General features: G+C 50.4%; 1 protein-coding gene across 1 annotated transcript in view; it reads right to left on the bottom strand.

Annotated features, from left to right (window-relative positions):
- Positions 1-38: 38 nt before the first annotated feature.
- Positions 39-27,730, bottom strand: part of Foxk1 (forkhead box K1) — a 67,295-nt gene continuing 39,603 nt past the window's right edge. Inside the window, exons 2-9 of the mRNA XM_027413539.1 lie at positions 26,079-26,264; positions 13,566-13,722; positions 12,016-12,162; positions 10,267-10,460; positions 8,276-8,442; positions 7,909-8,193; positions 7,314-7,538; positions 39-6,550 (exon numbers count right to left, since the gene is read on the bottom strand). Of these exons, the coding sequence (XP_027269340.1) occupies positions 6,270-6,550; positions 7,314-7,538; positions 7,909-8,193; positions 8,276-8,442; positions 10,267-10,460; positions 12,016-12,162; positions 13,566-13,722; positions 26,079-26,264 (1,642 nt within the window). The 3' untranslated portion in view covers positions 39-6,269. The remainder of the gene's footprint in view (positions 6,551-7,313; positions 7,539-7,908; positions 8,194-8,275; positions 8,443-10,266; positions 10,461-12,015; positions 12,163-13,565; positions 13,723-26,078; positions 26,265-27,730) is intronic.

The raw sequence follows: 27,730 nt of genomic DNA, 5'->3' as shown, positions 1-27,730 counted from the left end.
ACAGTCACCCACTCACAGGGACCACTCACATCCTTGGGTACATCTCTTTAATATATAATTTTTATTTCTGGTTATAGAAACAAACACTAAGAGGAGAAAACAGAGCTTCCCCGCCCACTTACAACAATTGAATAGATAAAAGAACAGTTCAAATGGATGAAAAAGAAAAGTAGAAATTTCCCACTTTGTTATAGATTTAAAACATTAACGTCTAATAATAGTTAGAAATCACATTCAGGTGTCAAATTCTTTTTTTTTTTTTAAAAAAAGGATGGTTCTGTTATAAAAAAATACTGTGTATCCCATCTGAAATGAACGCCCAGGTGGTGCTGCTTAGATGTGGGTCCACAGGCCTTTCTGATCCCAGCCCTTACCCCTGCCTCTTGGGTGGGACCTTCACCCACTGAGGTGGGGCATGTCCCATCTCTGGAATCAGGATTTCCAGCGCATAGGATACCACTGCTTTTAAAGCACTAAGTGTTAAACATATCATGGAAACACTTTAAACAGCCACTGTAAAAAAACAAAAACAAAACCACACATGCGAGCACTCACACACATACTCCCTGAATACCCTCCCCCCCAGTTACTTTTACAGAATTATCATTCAGTTAAGAAAAAGAACGACCTCACTATTGGCTTTAGCCCCTCCCTCACACGTGCACAGCTGCTGCCCCTCCCCCCTGGACACAGCAGAATTCAAGGGGAGACCTGGAAGACAGTTTGGGCCTCTTCTTCTTGCCCCTACCTTTTCCCAGCCCAGGAATCAAGCTAAGGTAATATTAGGGATCCCAGATGCCCCCCAGGAAGAATGTTAAGGGAAAATGGGAGGGGTGAAAATGAAAATGTTAGATATTTTTTAAATTCCCAATTTTACCAATTAAAAATAAAAGTTCTAGCCCAGCCAATTCTGACTCAAGAGGCTAGGGGTCACTTTGTTGCATACATACAGGACAGAGAACATAAACACTCATTGGATCATGGGGCTCACTCTAGCAGGGTCAGCACAGCCCCAAGTACTCAGGGGAAAGTGCTGAGGTTGCTCTGATGGGGACAAGTGCTTCAGATGCAGGGGGTGTGGACCAAGGCCGGCCACTGTCCACCCTCAAGCTTTGACTCAGCTCCTGGGGCCCAGGTTCCTCCACACCGTCCGTTCATCTTGTGAGTAGTCAAAGGAGCAAGGATTCAGGAGGTAAAGTAGCAAGCTCTTTTGATCCTCTAACTCTCACGAGGTGGGGGTAAGGGGGCAGATGACGGCTCGGGGAGGGGGTCCTGGGGGTCCTAGGCAGCCTGTGTTTGCAAGCTGAGTTCCAAGTACAGAAATGCACACACTGCTTTTCACGGTGAGTGAAGCCCTCCTCGTGAAGTTTCCTCTTGGAGAGAGAGATGCCCACAATTAAGGGATCTGCTCTCTTTATCACTGCCCGCATCAGCTTCGAGGGCTAAGACAGAGGTGAGGGCAGCCATTAGCTTCCAGGACCACCGCTCACCTTCCCCTAGCTCCCGCCATGCTGCCCTCTGGTTGGCCACTTCTTCTCACCAAGAACTTCAGGGGACCCTCTGTCCTGCCTCACAACCAGGTGGTACCTCCGGATAAGGCATGTAGCTGGCCTCATCTGTGGGACAGCCCTGCCAGGGCGTTTCATCCTGACCACCTGGAGGATAGTTCTAGAATGTTCCCTGCAGCAGCAGAGCTGAAGCCTGCCAGAGAGAAGCTCGGAGCAGTGGAAAAGAAGAGAAGAGGAGCAGCCAGGACCACTCAAGTAGCATTTTCTTTTTTTTAAACACAAGTAGAAAACTATTTCCCCTAAAAACCGTCAGTGAAATAGGTCTGTGTTACTTCAAAGGAAATGTCTGTGGTGATTCTCAGAACTCCACTTGCCAAGCAGGTGTGACTTCAGGGGTTAGTGATGGGGGACCAGAGGGAGGGATGAGGTAATCCCAAGAACGAGAGTCCCTTGGATAGTCCCAAATTGTTCAAACCACAGGCTGTGGGAAGTGGGTGCCATGTGCTGGTCTGTAGGGGCATCTAGGCCACACCATCCAACGTAGCAGCTTTTGGTATAGAAAAAAAGAAAAAGAAACAAAAACCAAAAAACACAAGGAGCACTGGGCCACAGTGGCACATAGGCCCATTACCCTAGCAATTCAGGAAGCTGAGACAAGAGGGTTGCAAGTTCAAGGCCAGACTGTCTCGAGTTTAAAAAATCAAAAGGGCTGGGCTGGGCATGTGGCTCAGCAGTAGAGGAGCCCTTGCCTAGGGGCTTTTCCTAGTGCATGCAAGGCCCTGAGTTTAATCTCCAGCACTACAAGAAACAAAACAAGACAAAACAAACAAAACCCAAGAATGAAACAAAACAAAAACCCAGAGTCCAACAAGTAGGTGATGCAAGAACCACTCTGAAAGGCCTGGAACAGGGGACTCAAAAGATGAAAAGGGACATTCAATTGTGAACAGGATTGAAATGGCAGGTAGTAATCTGAGGGGGCCTTGGCTATTGTCTGTTCTCAGCCCTCATCTGTCTCCCCCAAGCCTAAGTGCATGTGGGAGACGCTGCTCCTGAGGGAAGCTGGAGTCAGCAGCTGTGATCTTTGGGACACGTGACTTACCCTTTGTAATATTGCTTCTAAGCAGAGGTATTATGAGAGACCAGAGGTGAGGTGACACAGCCACCACTTTGTCACCCTGAGCCAAAACAAGGGGCTACCCTGTCGTCATCTGTGGTGACTTTACCACTAGTGATTGGGATAGGATGTTCCCTACACAAGGGATCTTTCACCAAAATAGAGACTCACTTTCTGACTTACTCTAGAGCTGGCACTGAGCTATTGGGGGCAGGGACTTGGTCAGCAAGGTAGGGGTGCCCACCCCAGAGTGGGCAACACATAGGTGCAATGTAGAATTTGAGGTTTTGGAGGAAAAGGAGTAACATTCCATTCTACCACTGCTTCTTCTCTATGGGAAATGTTTCTTTCTTGCATTTAACTAACTCTTTTACCACTGCCCAAAGGGGTCCCCTTGTCTCTATAAAGGAAGACACTGACCCCATCACCTGGCTGTACCTATTTCCAGCTCTCCTAGACGACTGTGGAAGACCTTTCCTTCTTTCAGAGGAAAAATGAGTGGTACCTATTATCTCGGACCCTGGTGAGCCTGGTGGGGGAGGGGGATGGCAGGAGGGGAAGGTGATAGAACTGTAGATTATAAGATATAGAATGTATGAAGAGTTTGAGGGACTTCCTCACAGACAGTGAGTCAGATTTCCCACAAAGGCAAGGCTCCAAGAGCTGGTGACAGACATGTTTATCACGCCCTGGATGCTAAGCAGAGGTAGGGGAGAAGTGAGAAGAGGCAAGAAGGAGGGAGGGAAAGACAAGAATAGAAGGGGGAAGATAAGGGGAGGAAGGAAGAGAAAGAGGAGGAGGAAATGGGTAGGGGAGAAGGAACAGAGTGAGAATGCAGGCAGGCAAGCAGGCAGGGTCTATTCACTTCTTTCTAGTCACCATGGTGACTTCCTATGCTTGCAGCATCTATGAGTTTGGCAAGTCCCAGATATAAAGCAGAAGACAGTAGATGTGTGGACAGCCAGGCATCTGATCTGCCAGGCAACACTTACCAAAACAAGGCAAGCTCAGACAAAGCAGTGCCAGAGATGGGAGCCCCAGTGTGCCCTGAGGAACAGGTCCCAAGGGCTTGGTGGGGTCCTCCTCCAGGGTTGCCAGCAATGGTCTACACAGTGGATGGTCATAGTCTTTCTGGCCCCTGACCCAGGCTCTGGCTTCCACAGATAGTTTAGCCGAACTCCACTTGGTGTCCCAGAGCTCATGGGAGTGTGTTCCAGCTGGCTATCCATTCCTGCTCTGAGCACTGGCTACTCTATGTCTGTGTCTGTAAGCTGGCACAAGTTAGGGGTGCTGCCTGGCAGATCCACTTCCTTTCTAGCTCAGGCTGCCCAACCAGAGGCATAGGACCCTCTGCCTTAAGGTCCTGTAGGACATTGGGACAGTGTGCTCCACTCTCTCTCCCCACATCCTTCCACACCTGTGTTAATGGTGAGAGGATCTACTACACAGGATGGAGACCATGATATTTTAGGAGCCTGGAGAGCAAACTGCTCAAGGCCATTCTGACACCTGATGACAGATGTGACAGACAGTGACACATAGTTCCATGCAGGGGCTGCACACGGTGCCTACAATGACAATCCACAAATAATCTTAATTTGCCTTGCAGGGTGACCATGCACAGCCTTGGAGTAAATGGTGATAGAGGGGAAGATCAGTAGGTGGCACTAATGTCCCTTGTGACCTCAGCCCATTCCCGCGTTCCCTAACCCCATGCTCACACCAGGCACACAGAGAGAACAAGTTCATGCCAGGCACAAAAAGATGTGGGATAGAGCCCTTTGCCTACTCCAGGGAGCAGCTCCACCTGGAAAACCCTCCCCAGCCATGGCCACCCAAGCCCCACCTCTCTGAAACCTCCCAAGCAACAGACAGGAAGCCTTCAAAATACAGCTTACTTCCAGCTTGAAGTTTAGTACCACAGAAATGACTGGCTGGGGAGCTTGGAAGATAGCTCAAGAGGGCCGGGCAAGCACTCCACACTGGTCCCTGACGTGTGTGGGGGACTGATGGCTCCAATGGTGGCAGGCATAGGGTGGAGCTTGGACTCATCCAACCGGATCATCGCTCTGGTGTGACCACAGCCTCCAGGTCAATGACTGGCATCCCTTCCAGCAAAGGCAGATTGTACAGCTGCGGCCCCCTCCTTCCCTGGGATTGCCTGCTTTTTGCTCATAGGCTCTCTCTGCTCTTCTGACCGGGCCCTGGCAGAGGCAGACAAGGAGAATTCTGGGAAACTCAGAAAGAGAAGGATGGTGGGAAGTCTGATGCCAAGGATAAGCCAACTCTTTTGGGGCTCCGTCCAAGCTGTCGCTGTTGCTTATGGCCCACCCTACAGGAAGACCAACGCTGAGCTCCTGACTGCCTTCAAGTCCCCTGTCATGCAGCCAGGAACATTTAATGGCTCCTAGTCCTGTGACTCGGTGTATGTCGAAAGGTGCTGCTGGTAGCTTGTCTGGGAATGCAAAGGGAACTTCTCTGGGGATCCAAGTCCTCGGCTGACCCCCATGCTTTGGTTCTTGCCACACTGTAATCAAACTTGGCACCAACTGCTGTCCGGAGAGGTAGTTTCCTTTCCGGTGGATAACGGCCAGGGACCCCAGCTTCCGGTAGAAGACAGGGTTTCCATTTGCAAACTGGACACGTCTTGGGGGTGCTCAGGAAACTGGAATGTGTGAGAGGAAGGCAGTATGAGCAGAGCGTTGCACAGATCCTCCAGCTGCCAGAAACACAGGACACATTCCCTGCTATCTTCCACTGGCACATACCAATATCCTCCCTGCTGAGCAAGGGGCTGGCTGACATCCCCTGAAGCTGCCCTGGTTTCTCTGGACATCCGCTGTAGCTTGCAGCTCTGGGCTCAGCCAGTGCTGTGGAAATGGATGCCACAGGCACTGACCCTGGGCTGATTTTCCACTCAAAGCACTTTGTAGCATCAATGTGGGAGCCGCTGGTCCTTCTTGGAGTTATCGGGGAGAGCGACATGTTCAACGGGGGCTAACGTGGGCGAGTGCCCAGGTCTGCAGCTGCTTTGGCTACCAAAGGGAACCCCAAAGACACATAAACCCTTCCGCGTGTTTCACTTTTGAGATGAGCCCAAATTCCATGTATTTTAGGGTCCTCCTGACCCCAATTAATGCCGCAACCTATGTCACTTTTGGGGAGAGGACTCTGTATCCCAGCCTGTGGCTGGGACGTTCCCGCTGCTCTCTGTTCTCTGGTCAATTCCCACTCAGTTACAAACAGGATGTCTATGGATTGGCTCCCAAGGAGAGCAGCCTGGGTTTGCGCTGTACTTCTGCCCACTCGTGGGGCTCACTCTTCTTGAGGGTGCTGGCTGGGATCAGTTCCTGAGGAGGTGGGCTAGACCTTCTCCCACAGAGGTGGGGAGAGGTGATGGCATGAGGGAGGGGTAAATAAACACACAGAACCCCCAGATTCATACAATCAAGCTGTCTGAACGTGTTTATGTGTTTTGTTTCAAACCATGGGAGGACAGGAGATAAAAAGGAAATTGTCCAAGTGTGGCAGCCACTCTTGTGGCACAGCTGCAGGCAGCTGTGAGGTTCTCCGTCCTTGACTGCAGCGGCTGGCCACCTGGGCACCCGTGGCGTGAGTCCCACTCCACCTTCCTGCAGGTGACTTCACTCACCGGTACCTGGGCCCTGAGGGCCAGTGGCTGCTGTTGCTGTGGGCTGTGTGGTGGCTGTCCCACTGGGCTCCTCTACCCGGGACCTCTTGATCTCGGGTTCCCCGCTGGAAGAGGCAGATGTGGTAGTGGAGGTTGCTGGGGTCGGCGTGGCATTAGTGGCCACCGAGACAGCTGCTGTTGACTCCTCAGGCCCTACCTCACATACCCGGGTGATGACCACTGGCGTGGATGAACTTGCCTGGGCTGCCAGGAGCTGCAGGGGGCTGGTGAGGGCTGGTAGCAGGAAGAAGAGATTACTTAAGAGTTACCACTAGTTGATCTGAGCAGTAAAAGCAGTAAAGTTAATCAAGAGTTCAAAGTGCTCCTGTCATGCTCCTCACATGGGCATCTTTTTCCTGCCCATGGCAAGTCTGCGTCAGACACACAACACCCGACCCGACTCAGGGCCCCTCTCATCTGCTGCTCCTGTCACCCTGAGGACATCCCTTCCTCCCTCTTGTGTCCCTCTGTGATGCCTAGTTTTGATCATCACCTCAGTGGGTTTACAAGTGCCAAGGGAACAAACCTCTGGGCATCTCTGTGAGGGAGTTTCGAGACTGGGGTCATGAAGAGGGGAGACCTGTCTTGGAGATGGTGACCCCTTCCTACTCTGGGCTCCTAGACTAAATGAAGTAGAGTGAGCTGAGGCGTGGCTTCCTCTCTCGGCTGCCTGACTATGCCAAGCCTTCCCAGCCACGATGGGCTACACTTTCAAAGTGAGCCGAAAGAAACCCTTCCTTAAGTTCATTTTGGTATCAGACATTTTATAATAGCACAAAAAAAATAACTACCACACTCTGGCACACAGAGGTCTAGCCACTAGCACCCCAACTCCTGTTTGACTTCCTCTTCTGACCTCCCCTGTCACCCTGAGGGACATCTGGTCTCCCTGCTAGGTGTTCTTGGATGGGAAAAGCAAATGCTCTCCTGAGCTGCACTGCTTGTGGGCAGGTCCCTGGCACCCAGGGTTCAGGCTGAGGGTAGGCTGGGGCCTCACCATAAGCGTTGCCAGTTAAGCTATTCGTGGGCACAGCATGCTTTCCGTTCTGAGTGACAGCCCGGACTGGAAGATGGTGCTGCCCGATGGTCACTGGTGTAGCTGGCTGTAGGATGGTGACTGTGTGTCCAGGGACTCCTGGGGCCATCTGGCTGGCGACTGTCTGGATAACTCGGCTGGCAGCAGGGATTGTGGCAAATGCTATGGTAGGTTTCTCTTCCAAACCTGTGGGGCAGGCAGCCAGTCAGAACCACACTGAGTCCCACTAAGGCCTCAGCATAAAGTTGGCTGAGGGGCTGGGGAATGGGGTGCCACTGGGACAGTGGGCTTCCCAAGAAAATCCTTGCAGATATGTTTAAATTAACAGGCTTTAAGAACATGCTGGGTGTAGGAGGATCAACTAAGGAAGAAGGAAGTACCCAGGGAAAATCCATGCTGTCTGTAATGCCTTAAAAAGAAAACAATAACCCAAGACCCACTTCCCTTCACCCACTGCCCCGCTTAGTGGACTCTGAGCCTATGGCCCAGGCTCATGCTGCCCAATAGTGACAGCTGTGCTGGGACCCTGCCGGGAACACAGCTATGGCCACATTACCTCTTGCCTCATTGCCCAGGTCCAACACGGCCGTGCCTGCTGTGTCGTGGGATCCCCCGGCTGAGCCCTGGCTAGCGAGGATGTACCCATTGGCTGAGTTGGCAGAGGTGGTTACCACCCTCACCATGGTGACGGTAGGGGCCTGCTGCACCACATGGATAGCATGGCCTGAGGGCTGCTGTGAGGTCACTATGGAAGCTGGCATGTAGGCGACAGGCTTAGCCACTAAGTTGGAAGGTCGGGGAGGGACAGCCATAATCACCGGTTGGGCGCTGACAGGGGAGCCTGTGGATGACACAGAGGACAGTGACTTGGTGGGTGCCACTCAGTCTGTCACATCCAGGAAGAGGATGAACCTGTGCCTTACCCGGGGCGCTCTGGGAATAGCGATACTCTGGAACAGAGGCTAACTTTGACCCCAAGTCGGGATCATGTGGAATGGGGGAACCCTCCCGAGACAGGCACTCTGGGGTCTGCAGGCCACTGGAACGAGGGGACATCAGTCCAGGATGGGTGGGTGAAGCTGGAGCACTCCTAAAATGAAGAGAAGGAACATCATAATAAAAGTAAAATACAAAGACAATCCCTCACCCCCACACTTCTGTTCAATGATTCCTAAGGTACGACCTGTGTCCACCCTACATCTAACTCAATGACTCCTGGAATACAGCCCACCCCACTACTTCCCAGGATCCACCCCAGCTCCTCATGTCTCTGACCCACACTTCTGGGGACTTCTTTCATATCTCCCTAAGGTTTTCCCAGATCTAATGTTTTCTGCTGACAAAGACCCAGGATTGCCATTTCCACTCTGGGAATCTGGGTGGGTAGGTGCTCCATTAAACAGGGCTGAAGGGATAGAGGATGGATTGCTTCCTAGCAACTGCACATCCTGTAGCATGCATTGCCTATCACCTTCCAGGAGAAGCTCAAGACTATGAAAAAAAAGCTTGTAGCCAGGTATGACAATGCAGGCCTGTCATCTTAAGCACAAGGACTGCCTGGGCTATAGAGGGAGTTTCCAGGCCAGCCTGCATAACTTAGCAAGACCCTGACTCAAAATGAAAAGTGAAACAAACAGGGATGGGGATGCAGTTCAGTGGTAGAGACCTGGTTAGAATCCCCCACTGAGGGGCTGGGGTGTGGCTCAGTGGTAGAGCACCTGCCTAGAATCCTATAGGAAGGATCTGGGGGTGTGACTTGGTGGCAAAGCCCTGGCTAGCAGGATGAGACCCTTGGTTGAATCCCCAGTACTACAAAAAACCCAAACTACTATTGGATGACCACAATGACTGTGATACCTTAGAACTACAAGAGGCCAATGCTGATGCAGGTTTTCCTATCCCTGAGAAACCCTTCCCTGGCTCATTGTGACACTGGGACAGAAAGCACTAAGCTCTGCTTTCCTATAGATGGAGGAATTCCTGAGAGTACCTGCCACTTGCTGGTCCTCTGACCTATGCTGGTCAGGAGTCTCTCATCTGAGAGTGACTATTATAGACAGACTCAACGCTATTATAGAAGTACTGACTCCTATGGCCAGAGAGCTGTCCAAATGGCCTTTACTTGCCAGGCAAGTGCAATGCCCAATGGCGCTCCCAACATGGCACCATTAACGGTAGAGGGAGCTCGAGATTCCCAAATCAGCTTAGGACCCCCACCCTTTGACCCTGGTTATGGCTGGCTCAGCCTCCTGCACACACTATAGAAGTAGCCAGTAAAGCCAGGCATTGGTGGCACACACCTTTAATTCCAGCACTTGGAAGGCAGAGGCAGACGGATTTCTGTGAGTTCAAGGCCAGCCTAGTCTACAGAGTGAGTTCCAAGACAGGCTCCAAAACAATACAGAGAAACCCTGTCTCAAAAAAACGGGGGGGTGGGGGGAGGAGTAGCAGCCAGTAACCACTTCCCTAACTGCTCCAACCAGCACAGGAGCCCGAGAACTGGACACACAGTATACACTTGCAAGCCCAGCAGGGCTACCATGAGTTCAAGGCCAATCTGCCCACAAAAGGAGACCTTGTTTATTTTATTTTATTTTATTTTCAAGACAGGGTTTCTCTGTGTAGCTTTGGAGCCTATCCTGGCACTCACTCTGGAGACCAGGCTGGCCTTGAACTCACAGAGATCCGCCTGCCTCTGCCTCCCTAGTGCTGGGATTAAAGGCGTGCACCACCAATGCCCAGCAAGAGACCTTGTTTATAAACTAAAAAGCAGCAAGATAGAAGCTTAATGGTCTAAGAGCCCAGAAAACAGACCAAGTCCTCAAGTACTAAGTCCCTCCCACTGCTGTGACCTGGGGAATCCAGCTTCTCAGAGGAGTATGAGGACAGTAGTAGTTGTTGAGGGGGCACTTACCGTGAGGACAGAGGCCCGAAGGGGGTGCGGAAGCAGGAGACACCTCTTTGTCTCCGCTTTCGGAATGCTTGTTCCACAAGTTTGGCTTCGGAGGCAGGGTCTATTCGCCAAAAAGAGCCCTTCCCAGGCTCCTCCTGGGACCGAGGGACTTTGATAAAGTAACGGTTAAGAGAAAGGTTGTGTCGGATAGAGTTCTGTAGGAGACAGAGAGAGAAAGCTATGGGACACAGCCACCAGAGGGCAAACCTCACAACAGACACAGCAGGAACTGATGACAGCTGCGTGGCCACAGGTGACCACCTCTCCTGGGGAATAGTGGGGCATGGGGCAGTTCCTCCTATGCAATCTCCACACAGTAAAATCCACCCCTGTTGTTTTGGTAGAAAGAGATGAACAAGTATGTAGGATCTCATCTGGAACAAAAGATGAGGCTGACCAGGCACATCTTGATCCCTGGGTGTGGGAGCTCATGCCTGTCATCTCAGTACATAGAAGGAATACTGAGGCAGGAGGGTCGTGAGTTCAAGGTCAGCCTGGGCTACATAGTGAGCCCTTGACTCAGCAAAGCTCCTTGTGGAGCTGGGTTGTGTTCAGTTGGTGAGGCGCTTGCCCGTCATGTGGGAAGCTCTGGCTTCTGTCTCTGCATAACATAAACTAGGTATGATGAGTGCACAGCGGTAATCTCAGCACTCAGGAAGCAGAGGCAGGAGGACCAGGAGTTTAAGGTCAATGTTGGTTACAAAGAAAGTTCAAAGCCAGCTTGGGCTATGTGAGACCTTGCCTCAAAAGCAAAGAAACAACAACAACAAAAAGATTCTTCTGGATAAGCTAGCCAACGGAAAATGCTAATTACAGAGAAAAGAATAAAATGGTATAATCTGTGTCCATTGTGTGTAATGCAGAGGTCTCACAGCCTCCAAGAAAGATAAAATGCAGCTGGGTGTTGGTGGTGCACGCCTTTAATCCCAGCACTCGGGAGGCAGAGGCAGGCGGATCTCTTGTGAGTTCGAGACCAGCCTGGTCTACAAGAGCTAGTTCCAGGACAGCCTCCAAAGCCACAGGAAACCCTGTCTCGAAAAAAAAAAAAAAAAAAAAAAAGAAAAAGAAAAAAGAAAGATAAAATGCACAAAACTCAAGCACGTGGACCACTGCACTAAATGATGGGTGCAGTGGACTGCTAAAGTCACAGGGGGTTATAATGCCCAGTAAGAACAGATGCCATTGGTAAGCAGGTGTGGTGGGGGCTTAAGGTTAATCCCAGGAGGCTGAGGCAGAAGGACTGCCATGATTTCAAGGCGAGCCTGGGCTACAGCATGAGACACTGTCTCAAAACAACTACAAAGAAAAAAGTTGCAGCCAGGCATGAAGGAAAAGTAGTAAAAAAACCGATCATTTTAGGGCTGGGATGTGGCTCAGTTAGTATGTGTGTTTAGCATGCATGAAGCCCTGGGTTTCAATCCTAGCACTGCAAAATGTGGCATGGTGGCACGTGCCTGTAATCCCAGCATTTCACCAACAGGAGGTCATCCTTGGCTACACAAGAAGTTTGAGGCCAGCCTGGGCTACATGAGACCTTTGCACAGCAACAAAAAAAAACCCAGCTCTACAATGGCTCTAACATGCCACAGAAGTATCATGGTCCTGAGTGTCACCTGGGAAAACACCCAGGTATCTCTTCAATGTTTGTTCACTTGACACACTGAGTCCGTATCTGAACCTCCAAGCACAGCCCAGGCCCCAGGGCCTCACCTGCCAGCCCTTGTCAGCAGTCCTGTAGTAAGGGTAATGTTTGGTGATGTGGGCATAGATGCCACTTAGTGTTAGCTGCCTGTCCTGTGCCGAGGAGATAGCTTGCACGATCAGTTGCGCATAGGAGTACGGTGGCTTCGACTCATCCTAGGATTCACAGAAGACAGAGTTAGGGGGTGGTTCGGGGAAAGGATCGGATAGAATCTCCCCAAGCCAGGCCACCCACTCCCAACACAGGTGAAAGCATCTGGATAAGTCACACCTGGAAGCCTGCTCATCCATTAACATGCTTGCATTAAACTCTCAACAATGGCATATGGTGGACTGCTCCTGTTCCCAGAATTTGGAAGGCTGAAGCAGAAGGGTTGCCTTGATTCTGAGGTTAGCCTGGGCTGTGGCTGAGACCTTGTCTCAAAAACCCAAATAACAATAACAGAAAGAATTCAGAACAGTGCCATTTGGCCAGGTATGATGTATAGTGTAGTCCCAGCACTTCTGAGTTTTAGGCCAGCCTCAGCTACACAAGCCTCTCAAAAAAGGAAAGAAAGAAAGAAAAGAAAAGACAAAATGAAAAGGGCCTGGGCAATGGCTGAGTTCATGAAGTGCTTGCCATGCAACCATGAAGACCCAAGTTCGGATCCCCAGCACCCACATGTGATGCCAGTAACTCCTTGACTACTCAGCCTAGACTAAAGGGTGAGCACGTGTTCAGTAAAAGACCCTGTCTCAAAAAACAGTATGGGAAGGGTTGAGAAAGACACGGTGTGGGCCAGCACAGGTGCACGTGTCTATGTGTGTGCAGACAGAACAGACGAGAAAAGAACAGAACAGAAATACCAAATCCCAGCTCTCAGGAGAGAAAACACGCTTGAGCCATAACTCTGAAGCTCCTGTTCCCCAGCACATGGTCAGGGACCACATGAACAGGAACAAAGGCACATATGGCTGGCCTGGAGTGCTAGCCTGGCATTGAAGCTATTCAGAAGGTTGAGGCAGGAAGGTCACAAGTTCAAAACCAGCCTGGGATACTTAGTGAGACTGTACCAAAATAAAAAGTAAAACACGGGAGAGTGGATGGCAAATCACTCCTAGGTTCAATTCCAGGACTGTAAAGCCGGGTGTTGTTGGCACACACCTTTAATCCCAGCACTTGGGAGGCAGAGGCAGGTGGATCTCTGTGAGTTCGAGGCCAGCCTGGTCTACAGAGTGAGTTTCAGGATAGCCTCCAAAGCTACACAGAGAAACCCTGTCTTGGGGGGGGGAAAAAAAAAAAAAGAGGGTGGGTAAAAAAAAGTGTTATTTTTCTTAAACACTATTACTAACTTTGGAACTGTCACCAGTCGTGGTTGGAACAAGTAAATATTGGGGGGGGGGGAGATAACAGGACTCCAGCTCACCACAGATGCTCAAGCGCATCATTTGGGAATGGCACAGGTAGATCCTTCAAGGCAGCCATGTGCTGCACCCTGGAGTACCCCGTCTGAGGCACCCACAGGACGCTATTGTGGGTGGGGTCTTGGTCACCATGACAACATGTCTGAGGCTCACACCTTGGGGCTGTCTCCACCAGACGTGTCTGCTTGCTGCTCAGAGGCTGCCTTTGCTGCGAACTCCGCGGCCAGCTGAAGGTCTGATGTCACGTTCTGGACGAAGCGGTAACTGGATGATCCAGCTCCTCGAGGACTGGCTGGACAGGAGTTGGGAACGCTGGAGAGAAGAAAAAACACACATGAGACTCTGGGAAGGAGGACTCTGGGTAGGGACACTGTTTCTGGACTACCAATGATGACAGAGGGAAGGTAATTATCACTGGGTGACCAGTTTCAGAAAAATCGAGAAATACAAAGAGCTCAAGAGATGACAAACATACATTGCTCTCTTGTCTGAGGCCAAGACTAAAGTTGCAGGAAGTCAAGTCCCCAGGCCATGAGTTCCTAAGCAAGAAAGCAGTAGCCGAATGGATTGCTCCAGCAAAAGCCAGCAGCTGAGAAGGTGACCACAAGATGGCACCCTAAGAACAGGCTTGGATAGCAAGTAGCTCCACACAAGGAAACTGGAGAGGTGGCCGGGGCCTGCTGGCAGGCAGAGGAGGAGGCACATAGAGTTCTCTGGCCCAAGTCATCAGCTCCATGGTGAGCTACCACTGGGGAAGCCAGCACAGATGTGGGCTGTGCAGGACAGGACCTGGCCAGCCCTGCCCGGATCCCAGCCGGATCCCAGGGCTGAAGATGGTTGGCTGATCACCGAGCTAACGGATTAAGTCAGGCTCTAGGAGGCCAGTGAGCTGGCTCAGCATGTGAAGATGCTGGCTGCCAACGAAGACCACCAGAGTTCAATCCCCACGCCCCACATGGTGAAAAAATATAACAGGCTCCCACAGATTGCCCCTCTGGCCTCCACATCACACACACACACACACACACACACACACACACACACACACACACACACACTTGGGGGGGGGGCTCCGTCAGTGTCCTGCACACTGCCTCTGCCCTTATTGTAGACAGCCTGTGACATCATCTCTGCCAAAACCTGTGGCTGCAGGAGGACACCTGTCAGAACACTGCTCCCCTCCTCTGCCTGCAGCTCCTCTGGCTGTGGGAAACACCCAGAAGGTCACTGCTCTCTAGCATGCCTGGCCCCTGCCTCATCCTGGAGCTACTTCTTCCACAGGGATGTCTCCTGCTCCCCAAACTCACCTGCAAAGACTGACCCCTTGTGCCTGGGATGTGATCCCATGGGTGGCCGCTGGTCCATCTCCCTCTTTCTGGGAGCTACTCAGGACTGAGAAAGGGACCAGCAAAAGCTTGCTCAGGCATAGGGGGAGGATGAATTCCTTCTGAGGTCACAGTCCCTCTGTAGGAAAGAGGGGTGCACGCCACCCAGAATCCTGACACCTTTAGTTTGATAATTCACATTCTCTTCTCCTTTGACCACCTCAAATTTTGGTAATTTCTGTGCTTGTAGAGTTCTCTGCCTGTAAGCACCTTGGCCTCTTCCCTTCCCCATATCCTTATGACCCACCTGATGCCTTGATACATACAGAAAGTTCAGTAAGTAAACTGAGACCCTGAAAGGAAGGAAACAAAAAGAACCTTTCCCTGAGGTCCCTTTAAGGGGGAGGGGATCCTCATTATGTAGCTCAGGCTGGTCTTAAACTCACTGTCCTCTTCCCTAATTTTCCTGAGTGCTAGAAATATAGGCATGAGCCACTACACCTGGCTTGCATTTCTCTCCCTTTTCCCTTTGAGATGGAGTCTCATTATGGCCTAGAACTTCCTATGAGGGATTCCCAAGCATGACACCACACTAGGGTGGATTTAATTCTGAGCCTAAAATATAAACCCATGTACAGGGTGGGGAGGCTGGGAGAGGATAAATCTTCAGCATCCACACACTCAAAAATGAGGTTTCACTGGGCATAGTGCAGTGTGCCTTTCATCCCAGTACTTGAGAGGCAGAGGCAGGCAGATCTCTCTGAGTTCCAGGTCAGCCTGGTCTACAGAGCTGAGTTCAGGGACAGCCAGGGCTACATATCCTGTCTCAAAAACAAACAAACAAACAAACAAATAAATACAAATTTAAAGACCAGATTTCAAAACCAGACTTGGAGCAAAGGCATAGTTACAGGGAATGTGGCATGGGGGGTAAGGGTTGCCAGCGGGGACTCATCAGGCAGTACATACCTCTGCAGTATTTGATACCCTGCCCCAAGCCTGGGCCCATCAGTGCCCTCAGAGTTTACCTGAATGACAGGAGACACCATGTCTCATTGGTGACCATGGGGCTGGAAAGTCACCAAGACACAGCACACCTCCTAGTGACAGGCCATGGATACCCCGCTTAGGTGGGAGTGAGTGAAGGAGAGCTCATCACAGGAAACCGGAATCTTGTGTGAGGCCATGGAGGCACTTCTTTGGGGGCACAGGGTGATGATGGTGGGGCATGAAGCACAAGGCCATGCTGCCTGTTTCCACATCTTGTACAATATGGAAGGAAATTCACACCTTTGATCCCAAGTGTGAAATCCACAGGATGGTTTAGATGAATAAACACACAGGGTTTGGCAAAGCCCATCTGAGAAACATGAAAGAGTCATGAGAAACATGATGGTTGCAGGCCTATTATCCCAGCAACTGGGGAAGCTGAGGCAGGAGGATCTCAGCTCAAGGTTGGTATGGGGTATAGAGTGAGTTCAAGTCCAGGCTGAGAAACTTAGTGAGACCCAGTCCCAAAATAAAAAAATCAAAACAGGCTGACAATGAAGCTCAGTGAGGGGCTGGGGCGTGGCTCAGTGGTAGAGCACCTGCTTAGAATCCCCCAGTGAGGGGCTGGGGTGTGTCTCAGTGGCAGAGCACTTGCCTAGAATCCCCCAGTGAGGGGCTGGGGTGTGGCTCAGTGGTAGGGTGTTTGTTTAGCACATGTTAGATTCTAGATTACATGCTCATTATGCACTGCCCCTCCCCTCAGGAAGAACCTCTCTCTTCAGACCGGCTCATGCCACTGCCCCTGTGTGGCCACAGCTGGGATGTGCAGGGAATGCCTCAGCCTTGTAGCCTCGGATGGCAGTTTCCCAGCAGCAGCGCCTCCAGGGCACACGTGCCTCTGGTCACTCATCTGTTCCTCACCTCAGAGCAGCCTGTTTCTCAATACAGCCCACTGAACCATCCTTGCAAGGGGGCTGCAAGGAGAGAGCTGCACCTGAGACAGGGTCACCCTGCTGCTGGAGCTCAGGTCTCAGAGCTGTAAAATGACCCACTGGGACCACTGGGAGTCAGTGAATCCCAAACCCTGAGCAGGGCTTCCTAGTCTCTGAGAACACATAGTGCAGTGGTTCTCAACCTTCCTAACGCTGCGACCCTTTAATACAGTTCTTCATGTTGTGGTGACCCCCAACCATAAAATTATTTCGTTGCCACATCATAACTGTAATTTTGCTACTGTTATGAATTGTAATCTAAGCATCTGATATGCAGGGTGTCTGACATGTGACTCCTGTGGTGTGGCCATTTGATCCCCAAGAGGTCTCAGCCCACAGGTTGAGGGACTTGGGAAAGTCACCCAGGAAAGAGAAATTTACACCAGTGTACTGCCAGGGTTTGGGAGGCCAAAGCAAAAGGGTAGAGTCTAGTTGCAAACCAGCCTATTGCAGCAAGACTCTGCCTTTAAAAGCAACACAAACAAACAAAAAATCTAAACAAACCTGCCCCTAAACACTGTCCTCATGGAAACAAAGTAAAGCTGTGAATGTACCTGCAAGGTTGTCCTGCTCCAGAGATGATGATACGCTTCGGGAAAATTCCAAGACAATGGGATGAGCACATACTGAACGTTCAGATGGTGCTTTCTGCTCCCAGAAAGAGGCAGAACCCTCCCTGTGGGAACCCCAGCCAGGATGTATTCCAAGACAGGCTGACTGGCTCCACCCTGGAAGGGCAGATCCAGCACTTGGGTGGAAGTCAGGCTTGGGAGTGTGATGGCATCTGAACTTGGGGACTGTCACTGCCTAATAAGTTGTTGGCCAGTGAGAGCCCCAGCCTCAAACAAACCCCAAACAGAAAAGTCAAGGACAGTCCCAGAGGAATGACCCCAAGTTGTTCTGTCTCCACACACAGAAGGCACACAGTTGGCTGGGTGGTATGCACACTTTGAGAAAGCATAAAGGCCCCAAGCGTCAGTCGGCTCCTGGGGACTAGCTTGGCTGTGGCCTGTTCCAGCAGAAACCTTGATAATCTCATGTTGGCCCTGTGACAACCTGGGCCACACCCTGGAACAGGGCTCAGAAGTTGCTTCTCTTGACTCCTCAGACATGCCAAGAAACTACCCTGCCTGGTGCAGGAGTCCAGGGCTCTGGGCAGGCGTGGGCAGCCCACAAAGAGGCAAAGTCACTTTTCCTTATTTTAGTTCTTTTTCTTTTCTTTCCCTCATTTATATGGGGTGGGGAGCACATTCATCTTCTCTGTATTATTCCAATTTTAGGAAAGGTGCTTCATTTGTTTCTCTAGGTGGCCTTAAACTTGCAATGGAGTTGAATGTCTTGAATGTCTGATTCCCCTGCCCCTGCCCCTGCCCTGCTGCACTTCTGCAGGTTACTGTGAGCAGATTTCAAGCTGAGAAAAGAAATCTGAGCACCCCAGCCCAGCCCTTGCTCCAGATAAGCTGTTTCCTGGTCACAGGGCCACTGCTGCTCCTACAGACACCCTCGAGACAACACCCTAGCAATGCCAGGTAGCAGGGACCCTCTGATCACTTTCTTCCGGTGCCAGACCCATGGCCAAAGCAGAGACCCTAGAATTGCTGTGTTTAGGGGAACAGTACTGTCAAAATAAGGGAGGAGGGTTTACAGTCTGTAGGAACTGCCAGGGCTGTGAAGGTGCCATGGTTGGCACTGCACTGGCCACATAGTATGAGGACTTTGAATTTAATATCTAAAACCCATGTCAAAAGGCTGGCCACGGTAGGTGGCACTTATAAATGGGAGTCAAAGACAGTAGGGTCCCTGGGACTCACTGGCAAGTCGACCTAGTCTCATTGGTGAATTTATAGGCCCTGTGGGCACCAGAGCAATGGTACCTGAGGTTGAACTCTTGATTTCCACACACGTGTACAAGAATATGTACCCTGCTCCCCTCCCCCCCCCATATGAGTTTGGGCACAGGCTTTCCATTCCAGCCACAGAGGAAGCTGAGGTAAGAGAGTGCTAAGTTGAAGGCCTATTAGATGATACAGTGAATTCAAGACACACACACACACACACACACACACACACACACACACACACACACACGATGGTCTCAAAAATAAAATTAACCAAATGGAATAAATTTAATTGCCGAACATGTGCTAAGTCCTGGGGTCAATTTCCCATACTTCAAAAATAAAAATAAATAAAAAAAAACCAAGTCACCATGCTGTCTTAAAAAAAAAAAAAATGTCTCTCCCAGACCCTTTCTTTGGAAATAAATGGACAATATTCCTTAATAAAACAAAGGAGTAAGGCAAGAAAGAGAAGCCATCTGAGTCAGGAAGGATACCCTTTCATTCGAGAAGCCCCCAGATGATGAGGAAGATGACTCTGAGGGTCAGAAGGACCTACAGCCAGGTCCAGGATGGAGGAGGCAGAGCCTGCCAAAAAGGGCGCGGGACACAGAGCGCACTGAACCAAACAGAAAAGAGGAATTACAAACTCTAAGAAGGAGAAAATTGAGCCAAAGTACAAGGAAGGAAGTGGCTGGGCCCCACAATTAAGACACAGTTACAATACGAAGATGCTGACATGCATAGGACCAAAGATGATGTAATTTTATTGGGCAGAGGGAGAAAAGCAAAATCCTGCATGTCCCTGTAGGAAGTCCAAACACAAGCCCTAAAACCAAAGAAGAGACAGTCACCCACATCCGTGACTCAGAAGGAGGCCGGCAAAGGGCAGACCATGAGGTTAGAAGTCAGGGGGGTGCTGGGGGAGTCCCTCCACCGTGGGAATGTCACAACACCCCCAGTCTATTGCTAATTCTGAACAAAACAAAAGGACAGGAAAGAATATTTCCAGAGGCGAACATTTTGGACATATATTCAAGAATGTTTGTGCTCTGTGCAGGTGAGGTGGCTCAGTGGATAAAGGGGCTTGCAGGCAAGCCTGACAGTCCAGGTTCAATTCCCAGAACCCACATGGCAGAACCAACTCTTGAAAGTAGTCCTCTGACCTCCAAATGTGCACCATGGTGTGCTCACGCACATGTGTGCGTGTTTGCACACACACACACACACACACACACACACACACACACACACATGCAAGTGCATGTTTAAAAAAAGAATATGTTTTCCAAAGAAGAACCATGCTACTACTTAAGTCCTGGGAGCTACTTGAAAGGATTAACTTTGCTTCTTAAACAGCATGGGACCCAAAGTGGAAAACACCCAAACATTAGGTACTCCTTGAAAAAAATGTGTATACTTGGTGTATGTATGTCTGTGTGTGCATACATGGAAGTCAGAGGATGACCTCAGGTACTGGTCTTGTTACATACATTACATACAGGCTAGCTGGCCCATATAGTAACTATCTTTACATGGATTCTGGAGATCCAAACTCAGGCACTCACCACTGACCCATCTGCACAACTCAGTATTAGCTACTTTCAGGCAGACTTAACATAGGAGAGGGGGAGCAAACACCCCACGGTTTTTAGGGGTCTTTGGCCTCTGATAAGCCAGTTCTGAGCTTTGCAAAGGCTTCACACCAGTGGGAGGTCTAGGGAGGGAGGGCAGTCCAGTGCACACACTGTATATACAAGTGACCACACAAAACTACATAGCAGGCCTATCAAACACAATGAAGGTGACACCACACAAGTAGGCCTGAGATACACCCACTGAGATCCCAGAAGAACTGGGGGATCCCTACCAAGCTTTGATTCAGACTCAATATTGCAGCACCCCAGATGGCCCCAGAGGAGATACAGACAGTAGGGAAAAGCTAAAGGAACTTGAAAGGCCGCAAACCCTCTTGTGGGAAGGAACCAATTTCTCCCGAGTTTTCAGATGGGACAGGAAACAAGGTGAGGCCTGTAGGTACAGATAGGAACAGGAAGCAGCAGACCTCAGTGTTTATAAATGCCCAAACCCAAACACTCAAAGTCATCTTGAAGCTCTACTGAAAACACAAGGAAGGTTAAACATCCTGAAGAAGAAACCAAAGTTGCCAAGAAGACAAGCATACAGGAGGCTCCTTTTCTGGGGCACATGTGCAGAGCCCTCCATGGGTTCCTAAGCCTCAGACAGCACAGAACCCTATACCCCAAGCTCCCATGATAAAGTGCCACCTCTTCAAGTAATAGCAGAGCTTGCAGCTGGGCTTTAGCATGTCTGAATTTCCAGCTAAGTAAAAACAAGATTGATTTCTGTTTGCCTCCTACCACTCATGGGCTGCAGGACCTTGTGCAGGCCAGGTGTTCTACCCCAGATCTATATCCCCAGCCCCTAGTGCAAATCTGGTGGTAAAGCCACCCTCTGGATACCCTGGGCGGAGTCACACCTGAGGGCGGAGCTACTCAGGGCAGCACTCAATTGAAAACTTGTAAGTTGTTCATTTTCTGCAATTTTCCACTTGATATTTTTGGACTGTGAGTAACTGAAACCACAAGCAAGTGAAACCAAGGCTGGGGGCGGGGCAGGGCAGGGCAGGGCAGGGCGGGACACTAGACTTCTAACGCAGACTGGATGCCCTCCAAACGCAAAAGATCTCTGGAGAGCAAAAGAGAATGGAGTTAGCCAGCAATAAAGTTGAACTGTGCTAAAGTTACATGACTAAAGGGGTCAGGACTCTGCAGTCGATGCTAACTAACCTTTGCTATTTGTTTATATGTAGAGGGAGGCTAGGCACTGCACGGATGAGTTAACTTTCCTGATCCGGCCATGTGGATTCTGGGAACTCCGTCCCCAGGAGTTCTTGGCAGCAAGTACCTTTATTCACTGAACCATTTTGCCATCCTTTTTTATCTGTATTTTAGAGATAGGGTCTCTCACTGAACCTAGAGCATCCTGTTTCAGCTAGACTGGCTGGCCAGGGGACCCCACAGCACTGGGGTTACAGACACGACACTGGCTTGGTTTTTACTGGGGCACAAACACAAACGAGCATTTTACCCATGGAGCTATCTCGCCTGCCCTTTTTGTTTGTTTAAGACAAGATCTCCTCATGTAGCACAGGCTTGCCTCAAATTTGCAATCTTCCTGCCTCTGCCTCAGAGTGCAGGGATTGCTGGCAAGTGCCCCATGCCTGGATCCACAAGTATTTTCATGGCTGCTTTTAGAAGTTTGCTTAAGTGTACCCCCAAGGAGCCTGGTTTACCCTGAGTAACCTCAGCAAATGACTAGCTCCTTGATTTCCTAAAATCACTTGCTCTTCACAGATAGAAAGGTCAAAACACTGTCGAAGCCGCGGTTTCTTTCAAAGAGCTCATTCATTTGCTGGGCGGAGCCCTGCAGGCGGGGAAAAGGACTCCACCCCCCAACTCCCCCCCTCCACACACACCACCTTCCGCCAAAAAAAAAAAAACAACAACAAAAAAAACCGACGTACACACCACTCAAACCACAGCGGAACAACCCGCCCTGGGAAACACGGAGACGCCCAGGCCGGCCAGCAAAGCGGAGCCAGGGTCGGGTGGGGGTGGAGTGGAGGCAAGGGGGCACGGGGCAGGTACCAATCCTTGGGATCCACTTCAGGGAGGGAGGAGCCCCAGATGGGAGGTCCCCCCAGGCCTCAGTGCCCAGGTCGGCCAATAGGGACCCACTAGCAAAGCTCACCAAATTAGGCAAGCTGACTGCATAGGGCGGGACCCAGGGCTGCTGGCTGGGAAGTCAGGCCCTTTCCCCAAGCCAGCCCCGCCCTGGCTCCCGCGGCTTGGGAAAGGAAGGCCAGGGTGTGTTTGTAAACATGAGGGCTCCACCTCTACACAGAAACTCGAACTGAAAAGGTCTTGGCAGGCGCGAACCTCAGGCCTCAGAGCTTCACAAAAGCTCAATGGAATTCCACAGTGCAGAGATAAACGGATGTCAACAGAGATCTTTTGTTGTGATACTTAAAGGTCCAGGGCAGGTCCCAAGCCACCACCTCAACAGGTGACCAAGAACCCAGTCCCCTTCCCCCATGGGGACTTGTGGGAACTCTGAGGAGACAAGGATCTGCTTCCTCTCAGCAGGAATACGGTAGACATAAAGACCACACTCCAAGGAAGTAATGGGGCCACCAAAGTACCAACTGCTCTGCAGAGGGGGCTAGGGTCTTCACAACCACTGTCCCACCTGACCAAAAGCCATACCAACGTCGTTTTGGTCAGGTTTTGTTTTTAAGACAGTCTCTTGTAATCTACGATGGCTTCAAGCTCTCTACATAGCTGAGGATAACACAGCTTCCTCCTGCTGCCACTTCCCCAGAGTGGGATTCGCATGCACCACAGTGCCTAGTGTTACACAGTGTTGGGGATAAACCCAGGGCTTCCCGTGTGCCAGACAGACACCCTACCAAGCCGGCAATCCCCAACTCCCACTACTGTTTTTATCTGGACAGACGAAGGACTATCTCTGAGTTTGAGGCCAGCCTGGTCTCCTTAGTGAGTTCCAGGTCAGCCAGGGCCACACAGTGAGATCCTGTCTCAAAAACAAACAATGCTAAAAATAATCCTATTCAATCCCATAATCTTGCACCCTAGTACTGGATATTGAGCCTAGAGCTTCCCCCAACCCCCTCTCTCGATTTTGAGATGAGGTCTCATTATGTAGGCCTGGTCTGTCTCTAAGACACTATGTAGACCAGGCTAGCCTTGAACTTCTATGGGATTCTCCAGCTTCTGCCCTCAAGTGCTGGTATTCCAGGCATGTACCATCATGCCCGACTAAACTCAGGGTCCCTTCCAGGATAAGGAAGTAATTGTTCCACCACCCAACTCATCCCACTCCTCTTTATTATAAGATGGGGTACCACTAAGTCACCTGGATTGGCCTTGAACATAAGCTTTTCCTAGAGTCACACTTTCAAGGTTGCCCCACCCGTTCCACGTGATTTCCTGTCTACCTAACAGGCTATAGCTTCCTTAACTGTTCTTGAGTACTGGGGGTAAGTGACATGACAGGAGCCACTGGGGCATCATAGTCTCTCATAGTGACCAAATCAGTTTACTAATCAAACATCCACTCCTGAAATCCTAGCACTTGGGAGCCTGAAGCAGGAGGATTACTTCAAAATTCAGGCCAGGCTAACTACAGTGTGAGACTGTCTCAAAAACCAAATCCGGGGCTCAGATAAGGGGGTAAAGATGCTTGCCATTAACCCTTACCACCTGAGTTTGACTGAGCCCCAGGATCCACATGATGGGAAGAGAAATGAACCCCCCAAAGCTGTTCTCTGACCTTCACATGCCTTCCCCAACAAACAATATGTCAATATAATTAAAAAAAAAAAAAACAAATGAAATGAAATCAAAACAAATCACGCATATAGAACACGCCTATTGCCCTGACTAACTGAGAACTATAAGGCAGGCTTGTCTTGGAACACATGGAATTTGGGTGTTATAACAGGGCTGTGCCCAGCCTGAAATGAGGCTGGGGAAAGCAATCTTTGATGAAGTGACAAGGCTGCGCGACATGCAGCAGGTGCTGAGCACAGGAGGGCTGTCATCTCTCATCACCTTCCCAAGGGCAGAGCTGTTACTGAAGGCTTCACAGACGGGAGGGAGACACATGGGCCTGGGAAGCTGCTGTGATGTGACCTACCCCAAAAGACACAACCCATCACCCACATGGCCAGCAGTACACTGGGGCTCTACACTTGCGCCCTGGGCCTGCGAGTTCCCAGGCTGTACCTCTCGCTGGTGTCAGGGGAGAAGATGCTTACTTGGGGCAAGGGAGCCATGTGTATACATTGCATGGTAGGAAACAAAGTAAGTTCATAAAGGCAAACCAAGGGCTACCCCCACACACAAGCACACGCATGCACACGCACACACACACACAGTGTGCTCATGCTTATGGTAATACTCGTAACCATCTTGGGTTTCCACCAGTAGGAAGGACATCCTCAGACGTGACCCCCCCTGACCATGAACCTCTGGAACTGAGAATCAAAAATCTCTCTTTTATATAAACTTAAAAAGGTGGTTTAAGTGCAAGCCAAGTGTGGCGGTGCACACCTGTGATCCCAGCTGGTGACCGAGGTAGGAGGATCAAGAGTTCCCAGCCAGCCTGAGCATCAGGAAGCTTCCATGTCTATGAACCAAGGGTAGGGATGTGGCCCAGTGGCAGCTGCCTAAATTTCCCTTATCCAGTGTGCTGGTTTGAGTAAGAACGGCTTCTGTGGGTTCAAGGGTTTGAATGCTTGGTCCCAGTTGATAGAATGTTTAGGGCAGGTTAGGAGGTGTGTCACTGGGGGTGGGGCCCAGTCCATCTCCGTCCATCCAGCCCTGCCTGCAGATCTAGCTCCTGTGTCATGCTGCCTGCGAGCCATGTCTCCCACCATGTTAGCCATGGATTCACCCTCTGAGACTGTAAACTAGCCCTCAATTAAACGCTTTCTTTTGTATGTTGCCTTGGTCTTGGTGTCTCTTCACAGCAATAGAACAGTAACTAAGACACCCACGTACAAAAGTCTGGGTTTGAGTCCTAGCACTAGGGAAAAAAGTTTTTTAAAAAAGAGACAGCATTAACTCCAGAAAAGTAGAAGCTATAACTCTGGGGACCCAGGGAGGTTGTCCACAGCAGTGACCCATGGCCAGGGCTCAGGGACAGCACAACCCTGGCTATGCTGGAGACGAGTTCTCAGGGTTTTATGGGTCCCCAAAATCCTGTCCCCAAGGAGTGTGCCACACCTATGCCACAGTCACCAGAGCACCAGCCATGATCTGCCATCTCTACAGGGCTGACCTGTACTGTGAACAAAAGTGGAAGCCACAGGGCTCAGCGGCACCATGGCCTCAGCACCGGATGGTGGCACAGCACTTTTCGAAGCATAATGAACACGAGAGACAGTAAGAGGCAAATCTGCTTCACTGAAAAACACTGTCAGAATCCGGGTCCCGCTCCCCTCTCCATTTTGAGACAGGGTCTTACGTAAACCAGGCTGGCCTTGAACTTGCTATAAAGTAGAAGATGACCACGAACTCCTTAAACCCCTACCCAGGATCATCAGCATATACCGCAATGCCCAGTTTATGATGTACTGGGGACTGAACTCAGGACCTGCACACCCTAGCAGCTGAGCTACATCCCAATCTGTATGCTCTTGAGACAAGGTCTCTCTCACTAAGTGGCCATGATGACCCTGAATGTTCATGGAGCCATGGCTGGCTGTGCACTGGAGATCCTCCTGCCTCAGCCTTTGGAGTGCTGGGGTTACAGGACTGGGCCACACACCCATTCTCCTACTTGCTTTAGGAGACCCCAACTCATAAATCTAGAACCTAGACTTGGGGTGATTTGAGGGTGCCTCTCCCTTGCAGGAGCACTTCCCAAAGTCTAGTTCCATCTCGAGGCCCCTGGTACACTCAGAGGCTGCTCACCTGATGGTGCCGGTCGGGGAAGGGATGGGGCTGACGAGGCTCCGGAGGTCCGGCTCCGGAATATGAATCTTCAGTGGAGAGATCTGAGGGTAGAGTGGCCGCAGGGGGGATGCTGGGGCCTCCTCCTTATGGTACAGGGACGTGAACTGGATCTTGATGGCTGTGCTGGGGAACCGGAAGGTGCATCTGCAAAGGAAGGACAGTGGCTGGTCAAGTACAAGGTCAGTGGGTACAGGAGCCGAGGTCCCACCATCCACAAGGCAGGAGCAGCATGAGCCTTAAGCTTGTTATCTCTGGGAACACAAACCAGCTTACTCTGGCTTGGGCTATACTCTGCTTGTGAACAAAGGATATAAATATCCCCAGACAGGTGCCAGGAGGATGAACCTGTGGAGCCTCTACGTACCAGGACAGAAACAGTAACAATGAGTGTGGTTCCTGACTCTCAGGGGCAAATAGCTGAATGGATCCTGCCCATTTATGCACAGATCTCATTCATTCATTCATTCATTCATTCATTCATTCATTCATCCAGCAAAAATAGTTAAATGGACCGTGCCCTATTTGAAAGCTGACTTCACTCGCTCGCTCACTCACTCACTCACTCACTCACTCACTCACTCTCACTCACAGTGTGGGCCACACTGGCCTGGAACTTGAGATCTTCCTGTCCCTGTTTCCTGAGTGCTGGGATGACAGGCCTGCATCACCATGTCCAGCTTATGCAGAGATTTTAAAAGAGAGTCCTTCAAGGTATAAACAAATCCACCATATAAAGGTAGACATTTAGCCATTTAGCCATTTAGCTCCAATGACATTTAGCCAAGGGTAAGGGAGCGAGGGAGAGAGAGGGAAGAGAGAGAGGGAGAATGGGAAGGAGAGAGGGAGGGAGAAAGGGAGGGAAGGAGAGTATGTGTATTCTCTAACTGGCTTCTCACTAAATTTAAGGCTTACAAGCCTAGACCAGGCATGTCTACTGAGTGACAGACAAACTAATCTGACCCTGGAACAGCTAGAGAGGCCCCACCCACAGCAAAGACCACACCACGTGCTCAGACAAGGTGAGCAACTTCCCCTATCTCTAGGAAATGGGCATTATTTGCTGAGCACATCTTATTTCCAATTTGTGTGTATGCAAGTGTGTGGGCATGTGGCGGCCAGAGGTTCATGTTAAAATCTTTCTCAGTCACTCTCACTGAACCTGGAGCTTGCTGTTTCAGCTAGACGAGCTGGTTGGCAGGCTCACGGTCTGCCCAGCTCTGTGCTCACATACATACAAAATAAATGGATACAACTTGGAAAAAAAAGAAGAAAAGAAAAAAAGAATTCGAGGCCAACATAAGCCACAGAGTTCAGGACAGCTTGGGGTACACAATAAAACCTGTTCTCGAAACAAACCCAATTCACGTCTACTCTATTTGACATCTTACAGCTTAGTAACAGTTCTTTTATTGTCAGGAATTTGGTTTGTGTGAGCTCACGAAGGGGGCACTTGAGTGCACATGCATGGGGTGGGCAGACACCACCTTGTTGGAGGGATCTAAGGCTTGCTTCTTTGCCAAAGCTGGCTGCCAGTGAGCCAGAGGGATCCTCTTGACTCTAGCTCCCTAGAACTGGGATTATAAACATATGCCACAACACCTGGTTTTTAT

The sequence above is a fragment of the Cricetulus griseus genome, chromosome 4, assembly GCF_003668045.3.
Source record: "Cricetulus griseus strain 17A/GY chromosome 4, alternate assembly CriGri-PICRH-1.0, whole genome shotgun sequence".
NCBI classification, from domain to species: domain Eukaryota; kingdom Metazoa; phylum Chordata; class Mammalia; order Rodentia; family Cricetidae; genus Cricetulus; species Cricetulus griseus.
The sequence above is the reverse complement of the archived record's forward strand: the minus strand, read 5'-3'. Positions and strand labels throughout refer to the sequence as shown.